Source organism: Hemicordylus capensis, chromosome 6 (genome assembly GCF_027244095.1).
Source record: "Hemicordylus capensis ecotype Gifberg chromosome 6, rHemCap1.1.pri, whole genome shotgun sequence".
NCBI classification, from domain to species: Eukaryota; Metazoa; Chordata; class Lepidosauria; order Squamata; family Cordylidae; genus Hemicordylus; species Hemicordylus capensis.
Genome location: NC_069662.1, coordinates 73,974,664 through 73,995,877, shown reverse-complemented (window position 1 = coordinate 73,995,877; position 21,214 = coordinate 73,974,664). Strand labels below are relative to the sequence as shown.

General features: G+C 45.6%; 2 protein-coding genes across 6 annotated transcripts in view; both read right to left on the bottom strand.

Annotated features, from left to right (window-relative positions):
• Positions 1–5,129: 5,129 nt before the first annotated feature.
• On the bottom strand, positions 5,130–9,349 carry LOC128330483 (magnetosome-associated protein MamJ-like). The gene is made up of 5 exons (XM_053263468.1): positions 9,331–9,349; positions 7,258–8,148; positions 6,952–7,077; positions 6,432–6,662; positions 5,130–5,462 (listed from the first exon to the last, which is right to left on the bottom strand). Exons 2-5 carry the CDS (start codon positions 8,048–8,050, stop codon positions 5,263–5,265), a joined length of 1,350 nt encoding a protein of 449 aa, XP_053119443.1. The 5' UTR covers positions 8,051–8,148; positions 9,331–9,349; the 3' UTR covers positions 5,130–5,262.
• A 6,556-nt stretch (positions 9,350–15,905) lies between these two features.
• RECK (reversion inducing cysteine rich protein with kazal motifs) overlaps positions 15,906–21,214 on the bottom strand; it is a 95,586-nt gene continuing 90,277 nt past the window's right edge. For all 5 annotated transcript variants that reach the window (XM_053263467.1, XM_053263462.1, XM_053263464.1 and 2 more), the window contains one exon: positions 15,906–18,470. In XM_053263467.1, coding sequence (XP_053119442.1) covers positions 18,255–18,470 — 216 coding nt within the window. In that variant the 3' untranslated portion in view covers positions 15,906–18,254. The remainder of the gene's footprint in view (positions 18,471–21,214) is intronic.

The following is a 21,214-nucleotide window of genomic DNA, read 5'->3' as shown; positions in this document are numbered from 1 at the left end:
CCCAGAGCGGTGTACTACATACTTAAGTTTATCCTCACAACAACCCTGTGAAGTAGGTTAGGCTGAGAGAGATGTGACTGGCCCAGAGTCACCCAGCTAGTATCATGGCTGAGTGGGGTTTGAACTCAGGTCTCCCTGGTCCTAGTCCAGCACTCTAACCACTACACCATGCTGGCTATCAGCCTACACCAGGCTGTTTTGTCTAACCACAAACAAGTCTATTCTTGGGAAGCCTCATTCTCTGAAGATTGGAATATGTATGTTATGTATGAGTGGCTGTATGATAGACTCAATTTGTGGGCGGTGATGATTCCTGCTCAGTTCATCTACAATAATGTTCTTGCTGCTTTGGATATGTATTGTAGTTGGAAAGATTTTTGTTGAGAATGCACCAATCCCATAGAGTCCTAACAAAGAGGCATAGGGATCTGGATATAGTAGCCCCTTGCTTGTTGACGTATGCTACTGCTGTAATATTGTCCACAGCCATTTGCACAATTTTTCTGCTGAGCAACAGAATGAAAGCAATGGGACTTCAATACCTGTAGTTCTGCCAGTAGTTTATGTGTAAACTGTAGTGTTCCTTCATCCATTTTACTTTTATCCTCTGACCTAAGCAATGAGCCACCCAGCCTATTAGAGATGCATCATATATCATCATGATCGTTGGTTGTGGAGGTTGTAAAGTTATTCTCTTCTGTAAGTTATCTTATGCAGTCCACCGTTTTAATGTTTCTGTCATTTCCTTTGAGATTGTGAGTACCTTGCTGTCAGAGGCGTATCTAGGGAAAATAGCGCCTAGGGCAAGCACTGAAATTGCACCCTTGTCCAAACAGGAATGATGGGACTTGTAGTCAACAATATCTGGGAATCCCTGTTAAAAGGAACACTGTACTATCTAGGCATGGTTGTTGATCAAAACCTGAAAACATGAGCCATCTCTGTAAAATACTTAGAACAACAGTCAGGAGTTATGTGAGGATTCCAAGTGTCATTTTCTCTGTCTCATATCATGCTTTTTAAAAAACATGACTTTGTCCTAGACTAGAGGATCACCTGCCCACATAGCCACTAGCAAAATAGGGGAAGAAGAAGGTGGTGAGGTGTGTGTGTCTATAAACCAGTGAATGATTCCTGCCAGCCTTTGTCTTATGATGACTGTTGGCTCATGATGGGGTATATGTGCATTCACCACACTAGTGCTTACTTTGACACCAGGAGGGAGGAGGATACATTAGTTTGCCACACTAGATAGAGGAATTTTCAACAGGAGCAGACAGCCAAGTTCTGCCAGGGCCAAAACAAGCCCCTGCCGGACTAAGAAATCATTGTAATTTGCCCCTTCCCATCACAAGCAGTGTGCTGTTCTTTTATTATTGATTCTAACTCTCAGATATCCCAGTCATGGATGGAAAATTCAGGGTCAATTTACAAGAGACACATTTTCTACATGGAAGTTTCTTCTGTGCAGGTGCTGTGCAGAAACCCATGTGTAGTGACCGCCAGGGGCATAGCAAGGTTGGAATGGGCCAAGATGAGATTTCACAATGGGCCCCCAGCCCCTCAAAGTCCAGGGCCTCCACACACCACAGGCCCCCAAGGATTTAAGTCAGGTCTTTCAAAATACGTATGCTGCCTGGAAATACATTTCACTGAATACACACACAGACACTTCACAATAAATAGTGATACTAGTATTTTTAAGCCCGTTATAATAACGGGTGCTAGGTCCCCCCCCCTTAATCCTTCTACCTTTCTCTTGCCTTTTTGTTCGTTTGTTTGTTTCTTTTTTATTTCTGTCTCTCTTCCTTTCTTTCCGGACCCTTTGCCGCCGTCTCTGCTCTTTTTGGCGGGCGGGCCAGACCCTGCGTCGCCTCTCCGATCTCCGCAGCTGGCCTGGAGCTGCCGCCGCCTCTGCCTCCCTGAGGCCACCGCAGCCGTTTCTGCCATCCCCGTGGCCGCCTTTGTCATCTCCACGGCTGGGCAAGGTACTGCCGCCTCTGTCCTCCCCGTGGCCGCCTTTGTCATCTCCGTGGCCGGGCAAGCAACCAACATGGCTGCCTGGTGCCTGTGTCCGTTTTTGCCTTGGCCGTACTGGGCATGCGCTCTGCGCATGCCCAGAACGGCCGATGGAGACACGGACACACACCTGGGTGACACGGACGGACAGGCAAGGCTTTTATTATAGAGGATACATTGAGTACTATATATTTGTGCTACTTTTAATGCCTAGAACACACCAGAAACACTAATTATTAAAATGGCCCCCTTGCTGCAGATTAGCAAAGGAGACTTTCAACCATGCAGGGTGAACCTATGTTTGTTTTCTCAGAATTCTTGAACAAATTCAGTAAAGTTTGATTCCAGGAGGTTTTTCACAGGAGGCTTTTAAAGCCCTTTAACACACATCCCCTCTGGAATGGAGGTGCTGCATTCACATGTTGGCCAGATTTACCCTGAAGTCCCTGCGAGTTATTGGGCAGCAGTTCACACACAAGTAAAATAAAATAAAATAAAATAAAAGCACAACACATGCTTCACAGTTCTCACTCAGACCTTCTGGGTTGCAAAACAACTTGAACATAAGTGCATTTATACATGAATGAATGAATATAATATTGTTTGTTCCAGAAGTTTTTGTAATTTTCTGCCATGAAACAAGCAATAGGCCTTTTTAGATAGTAAAAAGCCAGAAATTTAAAGCCAGAAATTTTTCAATCTGTTTTTAATTAAATATTCAGAGACTTCTCAGTCTCCCCCCCTCCCCATATCAAAGCCCTATGGCAAGCAGATCCCTATATACCTGGGGTGGGGGGAGGGTAACCACAAAAAGGAATTCACAGTCTACCTTGCAAAAGCTGTGTTGGATGGTCTGGGCAGAGAATCTGCTGCAGAGAACTCTTCCATCCTGTCTCCTTCCTGGCTTGCGGGGGAATGCCAAGTTCAGGCTTCAGGGAGAAGGGAGGCCTCTCTGGAAGCCCCGCCCACCTACCAATCAGCTGAGAGGCAGGGAGAGAAGAAGAGCTCTCTGCAGTTTGCAGGCCGCTTGGATCCTAGGCCAGAGCCGGAGGGCAAGGCAAGCAGGATGGCAAGTGGCTGAGGGGCCCTGGGGCCGGGCCGGTGGGCAATGGGGTGGGGGTGGCAGGAATTGGTGTGGCGCCCCCTCCTCAGTGGTGCCTAGGGCATGTGCCCTGGCTGCCCCCCCCAAGTTCCACCCTTGAATGTAGGTGGTGTGCCTTTCTCTTGACAAGATGCATGCTTTCTTGCCTCGTTGCAGGCACTGTCATTGTTAGGTGTGCAGTGGCTTGTGATATCCATGTTGAGATCTGATTTGGCAATTTTGCTGAGCCAAGGCAAAGGGATGTGTATTAGTTGCTAGGCAACAGCAAGGGACTTTCAGCTGCTGATTTGTTGGCTCCCCGACCCCTGGGCCAAATATCCCATTTACTTTTGGAGTTGGCCCTGGGCTGGCATATATTAATACAGATATGAACTATTCTCTATCGGAAGAAAAGAGAGAGAGAGAGAGAGACTATTTGCTAAATGTGCTTTCAACATTCAGCCATCTGGTCTTGGTAAAATAAGGAAATTCTATAAAAGTAGTTCCATTTTTATTAAGGGGCATCCAAAACAGTCATATCTCCTGGAGCTGTTTATTTCTCTTAAGTTAAAACAATTAGTAGACTAAATGTTGGTCACTCTGGCCAGGAAATTGAATCCTTTTAAGAAAATCAATGTATGACCATCCAGTTAGCATAATGTTAATAAAATGTAGTAATGGTGTCAGGATTACAGAAACTCTCTCTTCACTTTTAAAAGGAAACTGACATTGAAGATTGGGTGATATTCCTGAATCATTGCCAGAGTATCAAGCTTGTTGCCTAGAGCTGTCTGAATCAGGCGCACCATTTGTCTGAAACATCACCTCTTTGCATTACTGCATTCATGGGCACAGCACTCCCATGGTGATGTGTTGTTCTAGGTGCAAACACTCAGCCCAATGTATCCCATTAAGAAGGCATCTTCTGTTGATTCTAATGATTCTTCTCAGTGCATGCACAATGAGCCTCGAGCAAACATATTCTTGTCCTTACACTTGACCATCTTTAAGGGCTGTTAGAGATGGTCAAGGACAGGCATTCGACCACTGAGTTGTGTAGCTAATGCAGTGGTCCCTGCATTGCTGTCTTATTTCATTGTCATATCAACTCTAACATCTGCAGTGACAAGTGCTGTCTTTCAGGCTTTCCTTCTTCTCTCTTCTCCAGCAGAAAAACAGCCTGGAGGCTAAAGGTATAATCTCATTGCTGATCCTGCATTTGGGAGGAGGCCTGCTATGTAGGGGGCCTCTTCATTTTCTTTCCCTGAAGTATCAGCAGGGATGGATTGCCCTGGGTGGAGGTCTGATACAGAGCTCTCATGATATGAAGGTGGTCTCCTTGGGTTCTTCTGCCAGAGTACAAGCAAGGCTGGAAGGTCCTGGGAGGTGGCCTGATATGGAGGCTGCCTTTTTTTGGTTCTTTCCTGTCATACTCTACAGAGAGCCACCCCCACGGCTTTTCTTCCTGCAAAGGAAATGGAGGTGCCACCTCCTAGCTGTTCCCCCAGGGCCAAATCAGTCACTCAGTTTGACTCTGCCTGGATCTAAGCCTCCAGCTGCTGCTTTGGCTCTTGGTGGAAAATAAGAGGGCTGGAGAATAACATTTGGCCTCGAACTTGGGCCTTCCAGCTGTTGTTTGATTACAGCTCCCATAGTCCCCAGTAGTCACAGTAGCCAATAGTCAGGGTTGATGGGAACTGTAGCCAAACAGCAGTTGGAGGGCTGGAGTTGTGCAGCCCTGCCCTAAATCAAGCTTCCTCTTCCGCATCACCATTCCATCCTCTTCCACACGGGGCAGATCCCTTTTTCAGGGCCAAAATCCAGCCTCCTAGCCATACATGTTGGGGCAGACAAGCTCTGTATGAGCCTCCTGGCAAGGAACTGTCTATCTTGAGCTACATCTTGAACCTCTCAAACATCTCTTGGCCCTGAGTAGACTGGCCAAGAGAGTCTTTTCTGTAGCTGACCCAAAGACCTTTTTACCCAACTATACCCAAAGAATATTCAAAGCAAGACAAATGTATTTTCTTTAAAATAAAACATTTTATTTTTTAAACAATAAATATGCTAGTTTTATTGCTTTTCTATCTCTACATCCTATTAAAACAAATATTTAATTTTTAAAAAATATATACACAGCATTTTATTGCTACTTATGTATATCATATATCAAATAGTAGCACAGTTGTCTCTTTTAATTTGCCTTCCCCTTCTTCCTCAGCAACGTCCAGCTCCCTTGGAGGAACCACGATCCCCATAGTGGCTTCCACCCTGGCCAGTCTGCTCCTTAGCTGCCTCAATTGTCCCCTCAGTGCCTTGAAGCTTTGTAAGCATTCCTGGCAGCTGCGGAGGTCTCTTTGGCCTTGAAGGAGAGAAAACAAACAGGGTGAAGGGGCCTGTCCTCCACCATGTCAGTCCCTGCACGGACTTCTAGTCCCCTTCCATGCCCAGCACAGACTCCTCCTCTCTGTCTTGAAAACCCTCCATGGCTATGTACCACCACCCCCGCCGGTGAACTTGCACCTCGTCAGGTTGATTTTTGCTCTTCCAGCTTCTCTGTCTTCAGGAGCCACCTGAAGGTCTCCTGCTCTCTAAAACAACTCTTTCTCTTCCCTCTCGCTGACCCTTGGGTCTGGAACAGCCACTCAGATGTGGCCCCTCGTCTCTCTCCTATCCCTCCAATGATACCTGAAAACCCACCTCCACTGCGCAGCCTTTGGCGTAATGCCTCAGTAGAGGCAGCTCCATCGCCTTGAATTGAATGCCCCTTATGCTTTCCTCTCCCATTCCTCCTCTTCCTCACTTCTCTCTCCAAAGCCAAACTTTAGACTGTATGCTCCTGGTTGCAGGGAACTTTTGCCCATGTACATTGATGACACTATAAGGAGGATTTGCAATATGCACAATTGTATATCATCCTCCTTGGTTTCCTGTTTCATCTCAGCTTAAACTCAAAAGGGCTGATATTTTTTTTCCTTTTAGCATTCATATTCTGCTCTTCCTCAAGCAGCTCAGGGAGGTTTATACATGGTTATTTTTTCCTCACAATAACCCTAAGAGGTAAGTTAGGCTGTGGGACAAGTGACTGGCCCAAAGTCACCCAGAGAGTTTCATGACTGGATGAGAATTCAAACCTGGGTCTTCCTGGTCCTAAGGAGGTGCAGCTGAAATACATACACATCTTTCCCCCACTTGCCCCCACCTCAGTTTCCCTCTACTTCTTCTATTGTATCCCTGTCTCTGTTTTTAGACTATAAGTTTTTTAGATTGTAGAATCACAATGAGGATGGAAAAGGTAGAGGTTATGGAGTGCTGCCTCTGTGAGACTTACGGTCACGCAGCTGATGGACCTGCATCTCTACCAAACTCTGCAGAGTTTCTTTCACATTGCTGAGGTCCGGCTCCAGAGGAGGTGGGAAAGGAGGAGGAGGTGGAGAGGGATGCAGGAGGAGGGAAGAGGTGGAGGTGGAGGGTGGGATGGAGGCAACCTCAAGGGAGGCAGAAGACAATGATGAATCAGACCCAGAGGGCTGGAGAAGAGCAGCAGGGCCTGCAGGAACATCTGCAAGAGAGAAGAAGCAGGAGGTCAGCTGCGAAGGCTGACATCCTACCACACCCACCATCACTTGCCCTCACTGCTCACTCTGAGAAGCTGCTTGGATTACAGGCACTGGAGCTTGGACACATGAAAGACAGAAAACTAAGGAACACTTCAGCAAGCACTGACAACCCACTCACAGGCCTACCCCCGAAACCTTAGATGCAGACTCAAATCAAGCATTTCAACATGAAATAAACAAAAGAGCCGTTCTTAGCCCAGCAGCAATTTCAGGGGCATGCTGTGAACATACCTTCCCTTTCCCAAAGCTGCAGCCGAGCTTCACTGCGGATGAGCCTTGTCCGCATGTGTCCAGTTTGCAGGTTGATGGCCTGGAGAGAACGAGGGAACTGTTCGGAAATGTGGCGAACCCTCAGTTCTGCAACAAAGAGAACAAAAAGGAACAAATGTTGTATGTGCTGACCAGGCTGAGTGCTGGTGACCTGCACAAAGGGCAGTGTTAGGGCGTAGTCCATCATCTGGGCTGGGTATCAAAACTGCAGCTGATCTTTGTGCTGGGTGTATATGCAAAAGGTTTCTGAGGTGTCATAATACTTACGCTGCTGGCCATAGTCATGCTGTAACCCTTTGAGGAGTTCTACTTCTTGCTGAAGATAATTATCAGCACTGGAAGGCTCTAGTAAGGGCTCTGGCACAGAAGCTGCTTCCTTTGGAGTGGCTGTGAGGATGGAAGGACCTGGCACTGAGGTATCCCCAATGAGCACTTTCACCAGTAGGTCATTGGTGATGCAAGGTGTTGGAAGGGGCCCTGGCATCGAGGTTTCCTCAATGAGCACTTCGCCCAGAATGTTGTTGGTGATGCGAGGTGCTGGAAGGGGTTCTGGCACGGAGGGTTCCTCAATGGGCGCTTCCCCCAGGATCTTGTTGGTGATGTGAGGTGCTGGAAGGGTTTCTGGAATGGACGGTTCCTCAATGAGCGCTTCCCCCAGGATGTTGTTGCTGATGTGAGGTGCTGGACGGGGTGCTGGAATGGAGGATTCCTCAGTGAGCTCTTCCCCCAGAATGTCATTGGTGATGCGAGGTGCTCGAAGTGGTTCTGGCATGAAGGGTTCCTCAGTGAGCTCTTTCCCCAGGATGGTGTTGGTGATATGAGGTGCTGGAAGAGGTTCTGGCATGGAGGGTTCCTCAGTGAGCTCTTCCCCCAGGATGTCATTGGTCATGCGAGGTGATGGAAGTGGTTCTGGCATGGAGGGTTCCTCAATGAGCGCTTCCGCCAGGATGTCATTGGTCATGCGAGGTGCTGGAAGGGGTTCTGTCACAGAAGGTTCCTCAGTGAGCTCTTCCCCAAGGATTTTGTTGGTGATGCGAGGTGCTGGAAGGGGTTCTGGCATGGAGGGTTCCTCAATGAGCTCTTTCCCCAGAGTGTCCCCCAAAACATTGGGGAGTCCCCCAGAAAATGGTGCCACATGGGTTGGGTTTCTGGTATGAACTGAAAGAGAGGAAATAAATCAGGAATCAGGAAATGATCGTGGCTTGTAGTCCTTATAGAAATGGCCTCCCTTTTCTGCCTAGGTTAGCCAGGTGGGAAGTAGCCTGGGATTGTGGGTGAGGTGGGCCACCCAAGGAAACAAGCAAGGAATGAAGAGGAGTACATTGCATAGCACTGACTGGCAAGACCGCCCTCACCATGTACACTTCAGAAGGGAGTGCAATGGCCAGGCTCTGTCTGCTGTACATACAAGTGCAGCTGCCTTCTACCAAGTCATACTCTTGGCTCTCTTTGCCCTACTCTGGCTGGCATCCGCTCTTGGGCAGAGGCCTTTTCCTAGCTAGCTAAGATCCTTTAACAGAAGATGAAGAAGTCTCAACAGGAGACCTTGTGCATGCAAAGCAATTGTTCCACTACTGGGCTATGGGATCTCCCTTCTGTGTGAGGAAAGAAGCTTCTCCTTTGAGCAGAATGGGAGCTGATGGTTGACATGGACTATCTCTGGTTCACGAACCAACCCCCAGTTACAGCCTCTTGGCCTAGTTGGGTGGGGGGGGTCTTGAAAATCTGCCTGGATGCCATAAGCAGGAAGCATAGCTGTGATCTCAGGAATGCGGGCCTGGCTCCTAGAGGTAGAAAACTGTGGTCGGAGAAAGAAAGAGTCTCTTTGAACCAAGCTCAGAGCACATTGGCCAGGAAATGTTGCCCTTGTTTTCAGGTGATCCTCCAATTCCATCTTGACCCATGTAATTGTCAAAAAATGAGATACTTTGGAAATAATTAGCTTCCTCTTCTTGAAGGCAGGGAGAAAAAGACCCAGAGGATGTTTTGGGGCTGGGTGTGGGCAAAGGGTTCTTGCAGGACTTTTTCAAAAGTGCACAACCTCTAAAGGAGAATGACCAAACCTACCTGCCTGCTGCCACAGTCCTTTCCCCATCTCCTCCTCGAATGGAGGATAGCTAGATGTGACTCACAGAGCCCCACCCCCATCTCCTCTAACACTTTCGGCTGCATCAACAGCAAAGGATAGAGGTGGCTGAACCTGCCCTCCTGATATCCATCCATCAGATGGATGTCTGCCCATCTCTCTCCATTGTCTAAGAGAAACAGTTCTCCAAGGAGGCTTTCCCTGGGGGGCTGGGGAGCCCTAAGGAGAAGCAGGCACTCTCATCATCCACTTACCTGTCAGTGCCCCCTCTTCATCTTCATCCCTGCAGAGAGAAGGAGAAATATTTTTAGTAGCAAATCACAGGAAAGAGAGGGTCTCCTCCCCCAGTAATACTAAGGGTATTACTAGTATTACTAGGGGTATTACTAGTATGTGCCCTCCCTCTAATTTTAATTCACATGCAGCCAAGTATGTCCCCTCCCCTAATCCTTCTAGCTGGTCCTGCTAATTTTGGGTGATTCTATAGTTGGGAGCAGTGAATGTAATTGCTGTTGAATGTCGCTTACTGCATTTTGCTCAGAGTATTTTTCATTGAGGATTGACTGGTTGTGGCGGGGCGGGGGGTGGGCCTGCTCTCGTAGTTCACAGTCATGAGGCCAGCTTTCCCACCCCTCTCCAGTGTAGTTTCCCCACTTTTTAAAAAGTCCCCCCCCCAAGGGACACATACATGCTGTTTTGTGTTTTAAATAGGAGGGAGGCAGCCTGCCAAAGGTATCAAGGGGACAGTTGATGAAATTGGCATTTGATTCAGCAGCCAATTACTGGCATTCTGAACATGGAAAGGAGATGGGCTCACCTTGATGAGGCAATATATGCCACACCTGGGTTTGGGCTATGTCTGAACACCTCCCCCTCATCACTCCCCCCCCATCCCATCAGCTGGCCACACCAGAGCCAAAAGCATTAAGAGGAGTCAAGGAAATAATAAGGGTAGAGAAGAGAGCAACTCACTTTGGTTCTGCCTCTGGGTGAGACCTATGGGAACATGAAAGAAGAAAAGGTTAGGCATGTTCTTGGAAATAACATGGGGGTGCTGGGGCAGCTTTTGAAGTCAGCTTCAACTGGTGGGCAGGATTTCCCCACAACCCCCCAAGTGGGCCCACAGGAGCCAGCCAGTAGCTCCTGAGTGATACAGCTTCACCGTTCTAGGACCTCCAAGCTTAAGAAACACAGTGGAAATCAGCCAAGCAGGTGACCTTCAAGGGCCGCCTGCATTTCAAGGAGAAGCTGTGTGGTGTGAATAGTGGTGGTGAACTTGTGACCACTGAAGTTCCCACAAGGAGCACAAACACGTGTGAACACAGCAGGCTGGGCTTCAGTTATCTGCCCAGACAGGCTAAAACAACGGAAGGGCATCTTTAAAAACCAAGTCCACACCGCCATTAGATTTTGCTTCACCCACCATGCCAGAGACTTACCTGCAGGCCACACATGACCAACAGCCACCCATCTTGACAACTAAGCTGATAAGCTGCTAATAAACTGACAGCCGAAGACAGCCAATTTATCGAAGATGCTTCAGCTAATCTAAAACACTGCGAAGTGAGCCTGCTGCAGAATCTTTGCAGGTTTCCAAGGGGAACCATGATGGCAGAATTCTGTGGCTGACTGTGAAGTCACAAGTTACTGTTACTGGTCATGCTGGCTCTGGTTTGAATCCAAACACTGTCTTGGGGGTGCAGCTCAAAGTGTCAGAGCACCAGGGGCGAGTCATCCCAGTCCTGCCCTCCCTGCTCCCCACATGTCACTTTCTATTCATTTGACTTTCCCCTTCTGTTAACAAATTCTGAAGGAAGGGGATGCTTGTGGATAGGGGTGGGCTGCAGCTGCTGCTTGTACAGTTGGACACAAAGTTTATAATAAGCCTTGCATGAGTCCTCTGTAACATGTAAGAGGGCAAAGGCAACAGCCACATCCATTGCATATCCCCAGCTAATTTCCCACCTAATCACTTAGATTAGATTTCCACCTAATCACTTGCTGAAGTCCTTTAGCTAGGAAATTCCTCTAAATCACATTCAGCACTGAGGCCCATCTCTGTTCAGGATACACAAAAAGAAAGCCAATTAACTTGTGGAACTCACCACCTCTAGATGCAGTGATGACCACTGGCTTAGATGGGCTTGAAAAGGGGTTAGAAACATTCACGGAGGAGGAGAGATCCCTCTGTGGCTATTAGTCATGATGGCTATAGAGAACCTCCAGGTGCACAGGCAGAATCCCAGATGCTGGGGACATGCAGTGGGTGCGGCTGTTGCCTTTGCATTCTTACATGTTACAGAGGAAGCATGCAGGTTTATTATAAACTTTGTGTCCAACTGCACAAGCAGCGGCTGCAGCTCACCCCTACACACAAGCATCCCCTTCCTTCAGAATTTGCTTACAGAAGGAAAAAGGCGAATGAACTGAAAGTGACCGAGAGGGAGGGAGGGGAAATAAGAAGGACAAAGAAAGAGGTGAAGCACAAAAAATGAAGATGTCCCACAAAGAATGAGAGGGCGCAACAGAAGGCTGTAATGTACTTTTTGTATAAGGTTATGACAATGGAAAGCAAACAATTATCCCCGCCCCCTCTGTTTCTTCTTAGAAAACAACCCACATCCTTATTAAACTCAATAGGCCCAACTGTACAAAATCTTAGTTTCTGCTGCATATATTTTGATGTACTGCACATTAAAATGAACATTGGACAAAGGGACCTCCTTTCTGTCCTCTCAAAAGACCCACCATGGTAGCTCATGGCCCCACAGGGGATGGATGAATCCCGCTAAAGATGCTACTCTTACATTTTTAGGCATTCTAGCGATTGCCTCCTTACAGCTATTATTTCTGCCACTATAGTTAAACCATATGTTGTTGTTGGAAGTGCTTTTGCTTAATGTTTTGTTGACATTCTGTCAGCTGGTATGTATCCCTGGCTGCTGCCACCACCAACAGCACTGCAATTACTCTCCAGTATATTATTTTATCAGGAAGCAAAAAGGTGTCACATAGAAATACGGAAGCACTCAGTTGCTGTTGAAAGTCACTTTGCTCAGTGTGTGTTTTGCTCAGAATGCTTTTCCTTGAGGATTGACTGGTTGGTAGGGTGGGGGGCGGAGAGGCGCTCTTACCCCCGGACATTGGGGCCCTGGTCCATGGCCTCCAGGGGCAGACTCCAAATAGTCAGGGGGGGCCCTCCTGCAACCACCTGTGCCCGCCTCGCCATACCGTACGTCCGGTGTTTTTGTTTTGTATAATTTAAGCGAGGAGTGGCAGCTGGGGAGTGAGCTTAGCAAGACTTGCCTACCTGCTCCCCCGGTGTTGTCCGAAGTGACCGCTGGGCTTGTCTATTCAGCCCAGTGGCTCTTGATAACTGCGAGGCGCTCCAGCGCGTGGCATCATGGGCTTGTGGCAATCTATTTTAACTGCACCGGTGTGCTGTAGCACCTCACAGTAAATAAGAGCCTCTGGGCCTAATGGACAGGCCGAGTGGTCACTCCGGTCACCACCACCGGGGGGGGTGGGAGGCAAGTCCTGCTCAGCTCACCCCCTGGCCCACCCCTCAGCCACACACATGCCATGGTGGCTTGAATTATGCAAAAACAAAAAACAGAGGCATGGCATGGCGGGCGCAGGGTGGCTGCTGGAGGCACCCCAATTGCCTAGGTGCATCCCTGGCACGGGGAAGGGCGGACCTGCTCTCATAGTTTACAATCATGAGGCCAACTTCCCCACCCCTCTCCACAGAAGTTTTTCAACTTTTTAAAGAGTCCCCCCCCACAAAAAATAAATAAAAATAAAGGACATGTTTCAGGTGAAAGAATGGCCACAAAAAGAATAAGGACCTAGGTGAGTCCAATAGAAACTCTATATTGCACCACAAGAACCCACCCACACAAAACCTTTGCTCTATGCAATATTAAATAAATCTGTAAAAAGACATTAAGGGGACACATTCAACTGCAACCTAATATTGTAAGGATTTTTCTCAAAACATACCAAAGGATGAAAGTTGCTGGATATACGGTTTTGGAATTACCCACATATATACTCAAATCAATACATAAATCCTTAAAATCATCAAAATTCACATATACATACACATTAAAATAACCAATAATACCCATTATGTTAATATTTCATATGGGCTAATACATAAAATCTAAAAGCACCCAACTATTCTTTCAATAATCACTTCGTTTTATAGTTTCATGAGTTCCAAACTTCCAAAAGGTGCACAAATGCAAAGAATGGGTCACAAAACTCTATATGGACTTCTTGTACCACATGTGCTGATGTTTTAAAATCCACATCCATAAGTAGCTTCCTCTGTCTCAAAAAGGTGATAAAACCAACTCCACATTCTACAATGCATGTGTAAGCACTCCTTTCTGTACTGAGCTGAAAATGCCATCAGATGTTAGCCCTATTCAGATGTTAGATTATGTTCAGATGTTACAGATGCTACACATGTACACATTTTTCTGTGAATGTTTGTACATGCATTCATTTAAAAGGTGGACCTGAGTACAGGCCCCTCAAACACAGGCTACAGATATGAAGTGTACCATTGTTTGTGCATTGAACGTAACTTGTGAATAGGGCTTATTTGTACACATAATATGCTTTCAAGGACACTGATTCCAAGTATGCTTACCTGGCAGTCCAAGGAGCACACTTCAATTTCCTTAAAAGGAAACAGCACTAGCATTTTTTGCTGTTTTTGTAATATCTTTTATTGACCGACCAATCAATCAAACTATATCAGGGGCTATCAATGGCCAGTTATGGAGAAGATGGCATGATTCTGTCATGAATACAATGTAGCAAGACATGTATTTTGCCATAGGAATGTATACAAAATATATAATGCATAAAGGCGGCATAAAGACACTGGTTGATACCAGTGCTGACAAGGCACATGTGAATCCATGTCAGCATCCAGACTGCTGCTGCTCCATTGCACTCGTGGGAGCAGGGACGTATCTAGGGTAGGGCAGGCAGGGCACATGCCCTGGGCACCACTTGAAGGGGGGCGCCACTTTTTAAAATTAAAAAAAATTTAAAAATTACCACCAAAATCAAAATGGCCACTGTGCATGCTCAAATGGCCTCTGTGAGTCCCTAGGCCATGCCAGGCCTCGCAGAGGTCATTTGAGCATGCGTGGAAGCCATTTTGTTTTCAGCCATTTAAAAAAAATATTTTAAAAAATGGCCACCACACATGCTCAAATGGTCCCTGCGAGGCCCTAGAGGCCAGAGGGGGAAGGGGAACCTTTGCAGACCCCCTCATGGCCTTTAGGAAGCCCCTCGAAGGGGCTACAGGTGAATTGTTTTTTTAAATAAATAATAATAAGTCACTGTACACGTATTCAGATTGGCACGATGTACAGAGAATCAGGGCTTGTGAATACTGAGCTGAAGCTTATGACCTAGGATTGTATTCATTTGCTCTTACTTTGCTTCTTGTGATAAGTGAGTTAAATATGATGTCTTAATAATATGGCTATTAATGGTGAGTTTGAATCAGTGTGAAATCCTTAGTTTTAAGGCCCACTGGGAGTTTCTTGCTCTCTTTCTCTCATTTTAACTGTCTGAAATACTAGCATATATTCCAAGCAGTGACGCAGTTTACTCTGCATATCCTTTAATTATTTTCAGAGTATCTGGGAAAAGTCAAATTCTCCATTTATTTTTAAAACTTATGTAATAGTGATGCTACAGTGCATAGTAGAGAATTAGATAGGCACTTCTGTTTAGTTTTCCAAATATACCTCCACATAGTATTTGGGTATTTCATGAGCTCCAGCATACTGAAATTTGTAGTTTTCCATCATTTTTTGGTCTGGCTATGTCCACTGCCATATAGTTTTTGAAATATTAAAAGATTAACAAGCTTGACTTGTATTTTTCAGCTGATATTATGGTAAAGTTATCTGAAAGATGGGTGTCAGATGTTTGGACAGGGGGCGCAATTTCAGTGCTTGCCCTAGGCGCTATTGTCCCGAGATACGCCTCTGTATGCTATGGTGGGCATAGAGCGTTTCCACAGGGCTGTTACCGCGAATCTCCTTCGGAAGAGAGTGTCTGCGTTCACACCGGCCAAACTTACCCCAATGTCCATTCAAGATCTTTGGAAACACCCCAACACAGAAATCAGGCTTTATCTTCCAAATTCTAGCTTGTCTCGATGTATTTCTGGGGTTTTTTAATCCTGGTTTTAAGTGGGTTTTCCTGAAAATGTCAGGGCAAATAGGGAGAAGCACTGACATAGAGTCATTAAATTTAAGTTACAAAACCTCTGTGTATGCTCAAGTTGACTTTTTGAACAATATTAGTCTGCTTGCTTAAGGTTTTCACCGGTTAAAAATGGGGTTTTACTAACAAACCGATGTAAAGCACACCATGCATGTGCGTGAAAAAAGGGAAGAAATTTGTTAAGAGTCTACAAATGCTGCCAGTCTAGGACATGAAGTCTGGAAGGCAACATTGTGGTCCTCCCCATGGAGCTCCCAAACACACACTCACTCTCCCCCCTCCCCCGCCCATTGGCTAGAAGGAAAAAATGGAGGCATGAAATGTGAACCTGTACAAAAAAAACCCTGAGAGCAGAGGGGAGGGGCTGCTTCTCTCATGCCACGAGTGTAATTCGAAGTGGCTTTACCCAGTGGCCCCCCAACAGGTCGACCAGCCTCTGCATCTGTCGTAATCACTACTGCCATTGGGAATAATGGCAGAAGCCATTAAAATGAACCATTTTATACATTTGATTGTGAAAAGCTGCATATATATATATAAATATATATATATATTTAATGGCACATGAGAAAATAAAAATTCTTTTTATTAAAATAGAAGTTTTCATATTGCATTACAGGGGGCATATAAGAATCAAACAAAACACTTAATACACGTAGATGTTGAAAATAATTTTCAGTGCCACTTTTTAAAAGTACAGCTTTGGCAAAGATCATGCTAACTGTGTACATTTCAAAAGCTGGCTGTCATAATACTGATACAAAATACTTCATGTAGATAAAGTTCAGGTGCACAAAAACAGAAAGGGTGCAACCCAACAAGAAGGCTCCCTGTATATGTAAGCGGCACCAGAGGCATGTCTCTCCCCCCCTCCCTGCCGCCCCGCCCACTGTTGGAGAGATACTTGAAGGAAAGGCACTTTTCACATACTGAGAGTGCTTTAAAACAAACAATCGTTATACAAAGAGCAGTTCCCCATGGGCTCACTTCTGCTTATGATTAGGATGGAAGCCTTAGTGTGGAACATATAATATTATTTGTCTTTTTGAAATCTAGCTTGTGGAACAAAAGCGCATCCCTCTGAAATTCGGTTTGCCCATTCTGTGCCTCCTGCCCGCTGCCACATCAACATTGTTTTCTGGTGTAATCAATGCCTGCATAGACCTCACTGAAATGAATGGGAGTGGGGGTGCACTTAAATGAAACTCCCATTCATTTTAATAAGACTTGTACAGGAGACCTTCCTGCTGGTTGTGCCCTAAGAATTAAAATAGATGCTTTGTATAAAAACACCATACTAAAACTGTAAACTTAATCAGATAATATGCAAACACTGCAATCTTTAGACCAACATGTATAAATAGCTTAAAATTCTTCATTACTTTGTTTCTAAAAAGAAGAGTAAACGGTATTTGTATCATCAGTCTGTACATTGCATACATTTCTTACGTAAGTACTAGCTTAAAACATGATTGGCAATTGAGGGGCCGATACTCTGCAAACCCTTCTGTGCATGCAGAATGTGAGACTCCAACATGTCACTTTTTACAGACTCAGGCCCATGGCTATTCTCTTCACAATAAAATATATAACGTATTTACACAAAAAGTTATTCAATTCTTTTTTGGTAAATTAGTTAAGTAGCAGCAATTTGTTTCCTTCTGAAATTGATGTTAAAAATAGGTATGCTTATCATTGAATGATATACCTCTAAGTAATATAAAAATAATACTTTTCAATAATCTTATACAATATTTGTCTATGGCTGAAAATAAAAAAATAGTTCCACAACCATTTCCTCCTTTGGGGTAACAAAACAGTCACCCAAATATACTTGCCGGCACACTACAGAGCTGGCAAGTGTGGAAGAGTTGTTCTGCATGTGCAAACGTGTGCACTGGACAAATCAAAAGAATCACCTTCCCAACGCACGGCCTAGTCCTGGATGCCGCTGCATGGAAGCTGACCTCCACGGGTGCATGTGGGTGCAAATTGGGGGACAGCGACATGCATTTTCAGCATCCCTTTCTAGTGTAGATGAGGGTGAACATTCCCATCTGCCTTTTGATATGGATGGGACTGCCTATCCTTCTGTGCTGCCTGAGGCCTCAACATGTGGGTTCCCCCACGTACTACTAGTCGTGCCCAGCTTCTGGTCATGCATGACTATCTTTGGATCAAGTGCAGTGTGTGTACTTTGAAATATCACCTTATCTCTGCATATCTTAAATGGCTGCAATTCTATGCATACTTACTTGGGGGTGAGCACCACTGGATTAAGTAGAGCTTACTTCCAAGTCACCATGCACAGGGTCAGGCCACACGGCTGGAAGTCAGCAGCTAGGCTGCTTAAATTCCACTGATCCCTATGTTCTTGGCTGCAGATGAAGGCTGAGATAAACTATATGCTGTTTTCAGAGATTTTAAGGCAGTATGTTAGAGCCACCAGTGTCCAATGTGTAGAGATACACTTGTTTCTTTTGCCCTGCTATTATATTTGGTCAGAAAGGTTTTACTGGTTTTTGAAGTACAACAAAAACCTTCAAAATCTTCCTGACCAAAGATGGAGACAATTTTGGACACAAGCAGCACACTGTTTGCTCTATCATAACCCTTCAACTAAAAAAAACCACCCCTGTTTCCAAGGTAAATTATGCATGGCCAATTCTTTGATTTTTTTTTTTTTTGTAAATTAAAAAGGTTTTCCTTAAGATTATGCCAGATAATACGCTAATATTGCAATAAATGTTGCTAGCATTGTATGAAACAATCGCACTAGCCATGTAATTTACTCTCAGGTATATATATATATGTTACATTACTAATACGTCAACATTTCTGAATGTCCATCGCAAAAAAACAAAAAAACAAATACACATACAAAAACCCATTCAAGCAATTACACTTTTCACTGCCACTATGTATTACATACTGTGGCTGAGAAAGTGAGCATAAGACTCCAGAAGAGCATGTGCAGTGCTGGCATGCCTTGATTACAAGAAGACGATATCTTGAATGAAACTTCCACCTGGGCTGCTATAAGTGCCGAGAGTGGTACATGGGATGCTAATGCTGGACTGTCTGAGTTGATCAGCGATTCTATCTTTTCTGCTTCTTTATTGCAGGCTTCAATCTAGGAAAAAGATAAGAGTGAGCTTTCAAAATGTCTTATATATTTATTTAACAGTTTTATTTGTTCTGTCACTCTTTTCCTGCCCCCTGCTCTTGGAGGACACAGTCAAACTGTTGGGAGAGTGCCACCTTTTGTAGCAAGAGTGAGGACCTAAATTCCTGTATAAAGCCATCCAAGAATCCAAAATTCCTACCCAGATCAATCCTAATTAATTAATTAATTAATTAATTACTACTACTACAACATTTATATCCCGATCTTCCTCCAAAAAGCCCAGAGCAGTGTACTACATACTTAAGTTTCTCTTTCACAACAACCCTGTGAAGTAGGTTAGGCTGAGAGAGAAGTGACTGGCCCAGAGTCACCCAGCAAGTATCATGGCTGAATGGGGATTTGAATTCAGGTCTCCCCAGTCCTAGTCCAGCACTCTAACCACTACATCACGCTGGCTCTCTAATGGCAGGGAAGCAAGGGTCTTGTTGAACTCCTTGCCAAAGTGATGCCTATATATTTAGTGATGTCTATATATATTTCTTTCCCCCAACATTCTCTGGCCAGAAATGAAGCCTTTTCACAGGCTAAGCACCCTTTTCCAAGGATGAACAGGTGAGTTTTGAGTGTGGCCAGGTGCCAAGGCATCTACAGGAGAAACCTTTACAGCTGATCCAGTGGAGGATGCTGGTGACACAGTGCTCATTCCCAATTCCCTCCTCTATAAACAGGGCAGGAAGAAGATGACAATGCAGCCCCACTTCAGACCTAATACAGAGCATGGGATAGCAGAGGCAACTATGCCAACTGATCAATTATGAGACAACCACCTTTTAAGGAAGTGTGCTGCAATGGCTGCCTGATGCCAAACACGTAATTCTTTCTGGGGAAGGGGTGAGTTTCCCAGGCCCTCTCAGAGTTCCCCCTCACCCTTCTAGTTCTCAGCAGGAATTTAGCTCACCCAGAGTACCCACAAGAGTTAGGTCATAGTATATATAAAGGTTATACAAGCTCTACCATTTGTGGGGGAATCTACTCTTTGCCTATTTCTACACCAAAGCTATGTATCCTACAAAGGTAAGAAGTGTAACTGCCATTGCCATAGCTAGTCCCAAGGAATATCCAGGTGCAACAAAAGTGGAGTTCGGAGACTTGAGCAGCAACTGCTCAGATAGTTACTGTGATAGGGAGCTTCTGTTTCAAACCAGACAATACAGAGTAGGGTACTCGGAGACAAGGCACCTTACTCAGGCTCTAGCAGGCCAGGTACCATTACAAAGGAAAAACTCTGCCAAGGATAAAATGATTGGGCATCTCTCAAGCAACAATACCTAATGTCACAAAGACCAGTGGGGAAGGTCCATATCTGGAAGATAATGATCTTAACTCTACTGCCTCCTTCTCTGGGTAGATCAAGGCACCTATACCCTCTGTTCTTAAAAGGTTTGTTGATCAGAGGATGAATCAGACCAGGTGGATGCCAAACTGGGGGTTGGAGGGAGAACTGTTATCCACCACCACCCAGAAGCCCAATGGGGAGTCTAATGGGCAATGGTGGCAGAAGCAAATCCTCCAGGAGCTTCAGTGGTCAGCCAGCTGGACTCTCCCGTGGGTGTGGGCCCTTGGGCCTGTGTCTAATCTGATCAACCCGACACCACCCATCCTCTGCTGTTATCCCAGCAGTGAGCCTAAAAATCACTACAACAAACTGGAGACAGCTGCACTCTACAGAGGTTTTTGAGTCTTCAGTATCTGCTTTTCATGTCTCAATTATTAATTGTGGTTTCCCCCCCGCCCCAAGCAGTTAACTGTGGGTAGGAGAGCTTCCAAATAGCTAAAAGTTAGTCTAAGAAGAATGTCTCTGTCAGAAGCTCTCCTAGGTGACTTTTCATCACATGTTGCCAGTCTGAATTCAAGGCCATGTAGCCAGTGTGGTAGCCAGAGGAAGCACGTGGCTGTGAACCTGGGATATCAGGTTCACCTCTTATGCAGACTCTAAACTCTTTGGACAGCCATTGGAACCAGCTGTGAGGATTAAAGCCAAGACTTACTTGGACTTACTTCCAGGGAAAACGACCACAAGCCTATGTCTCAAAAGTGTGCAATGGCCAAGGTCAATTTTAAGCACATTAATTATTATGTTAACGGTAATTAAATAGTGAGGGGGCAGAAGTTTGGAATCAGGCAGGAAAATGAAAGGAAAGAGGGATAGTCTAGCAGTGCCGGGTCTGGCCTGTGGAGCTCAGCAATCCAGCCCCCGACAAGCCATCATCATCAGTTTTATTACGGCCATTGGCCAGCAAAAATAGCAACAAACATACTCAACACGTCAATAAAACAATGCTAAAACACAATATGACAGATTACAATCAGCCACGGATTACAATCAGCCGACAAGCCACTGATTCCCTCTCCTGCACTTTCCCCCTGCTTTGTTGCCTCACTGCACTCCCAGTCTGCTGGCCTCTGCTTCGGAGAGTGGCAAGGCAGGGTGGGAGAGAAAAGCACCAGCAGTGAGGAGGAGAAATGTGGTGGCGGCCAAGACCAGCCAGCCATTTGGCCTGAGTATTTGCCCTCCGCTGCCTCATTGCGCTCTGAAGCTGTCATGTTGAAATGGTGGGCACTTGCAGGACAGCTGTTGCTCTGGCAGAGGGGCTCAGCCAAACCGATTTCTTCCTTTCCTCCAGCCATTGAAGTCAGGTAGTTAATGTGAAAGAAGGAAACTAGCTGGCTAGAGGGAAAGCTGGCAAAGG